Source organism: Triticum dicoccoides, chromosome 2A (genome assembly GCF_002162155.2).
Source record: "Triticum dicoccoides isolate Atlit2015 ecotype Zavitan chromosome 2A, WEW_v2.0, whole genome shotgun sequence".
Taxonomy (NCBI): domain Eukaryota; kingdom Viridiplantae; phylum Streptophyta; class Magnoliopsida; order Poales; family Poaceae; genus Triticum; species Triticum dicoccoides.
In genome coordinates this window covers 416,258,795-416,266,049 of record NC_041382.1, presented here as the reverse complement: position 1 = coordinate 416,266,049, position 7,255 = coordinate 416,258,795, and the positions used below count along the sequence as shown (strand labels likewise).

At 52.1% G+C, this 7,255-nt stretch overlaps 1 protein-coding gene across 1 annotated transcript; it reads right to left on the bottom strand.

Moving 5' to 3' along the window:
• Positions 1-2,269: 2,269 nt before the first annotated feature.
• LOC119359417 lies at positions 2,270-6,501 on the bottom strand. Its single transcript, XM_037625618.1, has 3 exons — positions 5,519-6,501; positions 2,709-2,824; positions 2,270-2,301 (listed from the first exon to the last, which is right to left on the bottom strand). The coding sequence occupies exons 1-3, from the start codon at positions 6,499-6,501 to the stop codon at positions 2,270-2,272; spliced, it is 1,131 nt and encodes a 376-aa protein (XP_037481515.1).
• Positions 6,502-7,255: the final 754 nt, after the last annotated feature.

Here is a 7,255-nt window from a genome sequence, read left to right as displayed (position 1 = left end):
CTTTCTGTATTCAACATATTCCTAGATCAGCCAACTACCCTGCTCACCTGTGTGCTAGACATGCAAGCACATTGGATGTAACAGAATGTAGGATTGACTGTGTACCTAGTATCATTGTAACTAGCCTTCTTGCAGATTTTGCAGGGCTTCGTTTGTTGAATAAAGCTCCAAATATTTCCCGTCAAAAAAAGATGGGGACGGCTAGTCATAGCCCGGCCAAGGGCTAAACATGCCTGGCACGACATGGTTGCTACACGTCCATGTCGTGTCGGACCGTGTGCCATGCCCTTAGACCCAGGCACAACCTCTTTCTAGTAAATGGGATGGCTCGACACACGTTTAGCCTGCATGGCCGTGCTTTTCGATCTAATTGATTGTTTGGGGGGCTATTTGGATTGATTTCGGTGCATCGTGTCGTGTCGACATGTCGAATTGGCTTTGCAGCCCAGGCATAGCCCAAAGTGTGTCGCGTGCCGGCACAACCAGCTTATGCACGTGACAGACCGAGCATGCATGACAACGGACCGCCACATGACATGCGACCCATGTGGCCAAGTTTGTCTTCAACATGCTACCTGTAAATTGGCACTATCTGTTCGTGAATGCATCCTGATGGGTCCATGGACGGATATGGGAGCCGGCCACCCAACAACATGTCTAAAATGTTAGCCTGCATTTCAGATGAAAATGAAACTAAAAGGATAAATTGCATGCAAATCGAACGAATTTCATGCAAACTGGACCTAATTCATGCAAAGTTGGACATATTGCATTAAATCGGACGATATTTAACATGTTCAACTAAATGGTTTAATACCTAAAAAACTAAACGAGTATCGGATGATAACCTTGTACGCATGGACTCCCTGGCCGACAGGACCTTCTTTGTCGGAGTCGCCATGGCCCTTCCAGCGACAGAAGGACGCGTAGGGGCAGCGGCATCCCTAATTGGCTGCTCGATGTCCTCCGTCGTCACGTGCATGACTACGTACGTCACCCCGATTCGCCTGCCCCTCGTCTTTGCCATTGCCGGCGATGAGAACGGTGGCATGTAGCGAATCGTCCATGCCAATCGTGACAAGTTGGTCACTGGGGCGCCGCCGTCGGCTTATGGACGTCTCTGTGATGATCCTAGATAGGTCCTCCACCCAGGCCAATGCAAGGCCAGCAAGGGCCTAGTCCAAGGCAATGTCTGACATCGCGAATCCGGCCTGGCGCTTCATGATGCACCACCAACTCGGCCTCCGTCATGGTGTTGCGCGATGACATGTTGCCGCCTCCGTGACTGAGGTAATGCAAGAGGTCCACACGCGCCCGCAAGCGCCAGGGATGGCTCCTTCACAACAACAGGGTGGTGATGGTCGTGCCCTCTCCTTGTCGCGCCAACGATGTCTCGGCGGTGATGTCGACCGGTCTAAGTCACCTAATGTGTTGTGCGGCGACGAGGGTAGCTCCTCCTTCACCCCTTATGCGGAGTCCGATTTAGACGGCACGGTAGCACAGGGAGGGCGGCTCCTCCTTCACCTCCTATTTAGGCGGCAACAATGGTGGGGCCAATCCACAGTCACAAAGCAACTAGGACCTCCAGCTACCACTGGAACTCCAATGATGGCACAATCAAGAATGATCATGCTTTGGCCCATGGATGTTTCCCATAGTATTTGGCTCTAAATTTGGCTAACACAGTTCTCTGTTAAATTCTACAATTTGATAAGAGCAATATTGTGCAGCAAAGCTGAAAAAAATATTTCCATGATTCAAAGTGGCTAAAAAAATATTTCCATGATTCAAAACAACTGAAAAAATATTTACTTGGATAACCTTGTTCCACACATGTATTAGTTATTATTTAAAAAAACTCAAACAAGCAGCAAATGTACGCCAAAATGACCAGTATCATAATCACTTTCTTTTGCGGTGACAGTATGATAGTCACAACTGGAGAGTAGATCAACAAATCTGCATTGTAACTTACTTTGTAGTATCAATTCCACAGGAGCTTGCACAATCTACTCAAAGATACAATACTAAATACTAATTGACCATCATTGTCTTGCTTAAGCTTCACAACTGCAAAGGGAACATACTAAACTGACCAATGATTACATAACTTTTGTCATTGTTTCAACTGCCACACTGTAAACTAAACATACTAACATTGACCATGGTAACTACTTAGACAGTCCAGCTTGGAAGCATAACACTTGGAGCTCCATCTATGAAACAAGCCAAGGGCAGCAGATCCTTGTTACAGGATAACAGTGGGTCCTCATGGCGATGGCAGTTTTCCCATAGCACGATCTGAAAAGATACAATTGATTAAGCTTATAACCATGCTGTAGCTCTTTATTCCGACTAGTTAGGTATGAAATCTAAAATAATAAAATTATTCAGATTTACTCCCTCCGTCCCATAATATAAGAGCTTTTTTACACTAGTGTATTATACTATGGGACGGAGGAAGTACTATATCTAAGCCAATGTCGAGAATTGTCGATAAAATTTGAATGAAACAGGTTCTTCAAGGAGAAGCTGAAACAAACAAACAACCTGAAGATTACATATACTAGGCAGTAGGGGCAAGGAGATGCATATAAGATTATAGCCTTGCGCAACCTGCCTATGAGCAAGACTGCAAGAGCAGCTCAAAGCATATGGCATTGCAAATATTCACACATCATAATTCTCAAACGTGCATCAATACGTACCTGGAGTGCAGAAGCTCATGTAGGGAACAATGATGACGTCGTAGTTTCTTGACCTGCAGGTGTATACCTTACGGACATGGCCTGACTTGAGCTCCATGGAGAATACCGTGTTGCCTGTCCTAAGAGCATCTCCAACAGGCGTGCTAAACAGGCGCCGTGCCGTAAATATACCCACTTTAGCGCGCGCGCAACCCGGCGGATGGCTCCAGCGGGCGCGCAATAACCGCGCGCATAGTATAACCAGTTGGGCGCGCGGCAGGAAGCGGTACCTCGCGAGGTGTATTTGCGGCGCCCGCTTCCGCGCGCGGCACACTCGACGCTCGCGCTGCGCTCTTCTTCTCCCCCTCCAAAACCCCGTGCGCACCGGCGCCGGTGACCCGCACCCATGGACGCACGAGCCGACACCCCGCTCACTCCGTCCTATGGCCGCGACCCCGCCGCTGCCGCCGCCACAAACCCTAGCCCGGGTGGCGTTGGCCTCGCCTCCGCCGGAGCTCCTCCGACCAGCGGCCTCGCGCGCGGCCTCTTCATGCCGCCGCGGATGACCTCGGCGGCAGGTGGCGTCACGTCGGCGCCGGCCCGAGCCGCCGCCCCCTCCTCCTCAAAGCTCCCCAATGCAGCGCAGCCAAAGAAGGGAAAGACATCGGCGAAGAAAAACAAGGCGGCGGACGGCTCCGGCACCTCCAAGGCAAGGAGGAATAAGCTTGCGGGGCGTGCGACGGGCGCGGCGGCTGCCGAAGCGCCGGCAAGGTCACTCGTTGAGCCGGCGGCCGGCGCGCACAACATGTTCGACAAAATGCCTCCAAGGTAAAAAAAACTAACTTTTCTTTTTTTGTTATTTTTTGAATGCATTCGTCACATATAGATAGCTTATTTGCATTGTGCAAAAAAATTTGTAGTCTCAATGATGATGCATACATGTCAACGATGGGTGTTGGCTCCAACAATTCGCATTGGTCTCAAACCAATGACATGCATTTTGAAGACCATGAGTTCGAGGTGGACGAGGAGGGTGAGGGCATTGTCGACACACCGAAAGGAAGAGCGGGCAATTACACCAACGCCGATGACATCTTACTATGTAATACTTGGTTGCAAGTGTCGAGGGACCCATCCGTTGGAGGTGATCAAAGTAGAGATGCTTATTGGAACCAGATGAAGGAACACTTTTGTGCTCGCAACATGAGTGGAATTGACCGCTCCAACCGATCACTTAGGTCCCGATGGTCGACAATCAACTCGGATTGTCAAAGGTGGGCGGCCTGTCAAAAGGCGGTTGACAAGTTGAACCCAAGTGGCACAAATGAGGACGATAGAGTAAGTGCCATTTCATCTTACATGGTAGTGCTAACTTTCTTTGTTTTGCTTGTTGTTGGTGCTAACTTGCTTTGTTTTCATGTAGTACAACATTGCACAAAACTTGTTCAAAGAAGAGGAGAGGAAAACCAAGAAGGGGAAGATCAAGAAAGGAAGGGTATTTACTTTGCCTCATTGCTATGAAGTGTTGAAGAATGATGAGAAATGGAAGAAGCGTGAAGATTTGGATGATTTGCATTTGAGCGACAAACGGAAGTGAACAATTAAGTTGGATGATGATGATGAGGAGGATGATGCATCAAGTGATGACGGAAAGAGAAGCCCCACACCCAACTCGGTTTCATACTCGAAGCCAAAGCGACCGGATGGGTGCAAGAAAGACAAAACCGAAAAGAAGAAGAGGAAAGGAGATGATGAGCTCAAAAATGCTATGGAAGCTATTGTGAAGGCAAGAAAAGAAGCCAACGAGGTGAGGAAAATGGCAAGGACCCAAGATGCCGCGGCCGAGGAGAGGAAGGTGGCTTTGGAGGAGAGGAAGGTGAGCAATGAGGAGCGAACTAGGTTGTTGGAATGGGAGAAGCACTTGTTCTTCTTGGACACAACTAACCTCAATGCGGCGCAAAAGGAGCATGTCAATCTTGACCAAGAAGAAGTCTTGATCCAAAAAAGAGCCATGGTTCGTGCAATGGGTGGCGGTGGCCTTGACGCAATGGGTGGTGGTGGCCTCGGCGCAATGGGTGGCGATGGCCTCGGTGCAATGGGTGGCGGTGGCCTCGGCGCCATGGGTGGCGGTGGCCTCGGCGCCATGGGTGGTGGTGGCCTCGGCGCCATGGGTGGCTTTGGAGGTACCGTGGGCGGTTTAGGTGCAATGGGAGGCATGCCTGGCATTGGAGCACCCCCCGACGCTATGGCCACCATGGGAGGCATGAGTTTTGCTTCTCTCATGGGAGGCATGGGTGCACCTCCGGCCGCCATGGGCGGAATGTCTTTTGATGTGCCTCCTCGCACACATTCCCATGAAGATGCCGTTGAAGATCTTGCCAACACCATCGGAGCTTCACGTGATGCACTGCGCGATGAGGAGAGGGAGGAAGATTCATCTTCGGAGGCGGAAGAATCGTCTTCCGAAGATGAGGGCGAGGACGAAGACAAGGACGAGGACGAGGACGAGGAATGATGTGTCTTTCATTTGTGTATTGAACTTGATTTGCATTTTGAACTTGGTTGGATGAACTTGTGGGCATGATTTTAAACTTGTGGGCATGAACTTCATCAACTTGTTTGCGTGAAATTTTTATTGTGTTGGAAAATGTTTATCATTTTGTGTTGAAAATGCCATATGCAATGCACCGGCGAGTCGCGCACGCTGCATTTTTGCGCGCTGCATTTTAGTGCGGCTGCTGGAGCCAGCGCTGCGCACCGTGCCAAACCAGGCGATACGCGCGTGGCATATCTGTTTTTTGCACGCGGCGTGACCGACGCCTGTTGGAGATGCTCTAACGAAAATGAGTCCGTGGCCGTCCGCGAAGCCAACGACCTCAGGTGGCGTCGAGAGGCCACGAGTGTGGAGCATCGTCTCGTGCTGGATAACTCTGCGCTGCACCCATTCCACCTCTCCGTTGGCGCCATCCTTCATCGACCAGAGGTAGAGCGTGCCATTCCGCACGCCGGCGAACCCCAGCCTGTCATCCTCCGCTTTCACGAGGACGGTGCAAGAGTAGTACTCGTGCTGGGACGGCGGCCAAATCACCGAGAGTTCCTGCCTAATGATGTCGTACCCCAACATTCTGAAATTGAGGTACGGGTTGCAGGTGAAGTAGAGCGTGTACCCCACAAGGAAGCTCGGTCGCCCGTCAACAAATGCCGGCTGCTCGATCTCAACTCGCTGGCTCCAGGCACCGGCCTCCGACGAGTAGGTGCAGGCGAACGTGATGCCATGTTCGCCGCATCCCATGAAGGCGACACGGAAGGGTCCGCCATGACAGTCGAGGTGGTCGCAGCCGACCGCGGCGCAGAGCACGACCGCGTTGAAGCCAAGCGCATAGGCCGGCACGTGGGGGATCTTGAACTCCTCACCCTTGACGGGGTCCCAGACGACGAGGCGCTGGCCCTGAGCGGTGTGGAGGAGCACGCGGCCGTGGCGGGCGTCCAGCACATTCAGGTCGGGGCGGTCGGAGGCGGCGGGGCAGAAGGAGGAGGTGGGGACGAGCTGGGCCATGCCTTGGTAATGCTGCTTCAGGTTGAGGACGAAGCCGAGCATGGAAGGTGTTCGATGGAATGCGCGGTAGCGGCGGAGGTACGCCGGGTCGGTGAGGAGGTGGCGCCAGCGCCAGCAGACGAGGGAGGCGCGCACAAGGCGCGTGGGGTCGTCCGGAGGGAGGCGGAGGAGGATCTCCGGGGCCATGTCGGCGATTCTCCGAGGCACCGGCGCTGGTGCCGGCACGAGGCGAGGCCGTTTCGGCATGGGCGTGTCCATGGGTGGTTGCTTGCTTCATTTGGTGCTGGTTTCCCGGCGCTACGGTTAGGTTTTAAGCATGCTAGTGGCTAAGAGGACGGCGACCGGAATGGGAGGGTCACGCACGCGGCTTGCGGAGGGAGACGGTGGCGGCATGGGAGGGGAAGTTGGCTCGAGAAGTGCGCGGGCCGGGAGTTGGCGCGTGATTTTAACACCGTTTGGCGGGCAGCAAATTCAAGTACTGCCGCCAACCAGAATATTGTGCAATCTGCCGCTTGGCGCCTACCGCGGATCAGGGCACACTAGTGGAGGAGCACGCGGCCGTAGCTACTGGTGCGGCTCCCATATCAGGCCTCTTCGAAGCCATCACTTTTTTCTGGACAAACTTTTTTTCTTTTTTCTTTTTTTGAAACTACAAACTTTTTTTCAAGAGTACGCCAATGGCGTACCATATTTTTATAAAAGACAGAACAATATTTACAAGAGACCAAACGGAGATGCGAATATCCAAGATGGCAAACACCACTCCGACCCCAACCCAAACTCACACAGTTACATTCTCACGAAAGGATCTAGACCTCCAACACTGAGCCCTGCACTAGTCCAATCTACAATCTCAGAACGAATTGGCGCTACCAGTTGGGGAGGTGTCTTCTGATCGCGCGGCCTGTTGAACACCCTAGCGTTATGCTGCTTCCACAGAGCCCATGCCGTCCCTATGACAAAGGAGTCGAATCCTCGTCGCACTCTGCCTGTTAACCTCAATCTTTGCTCC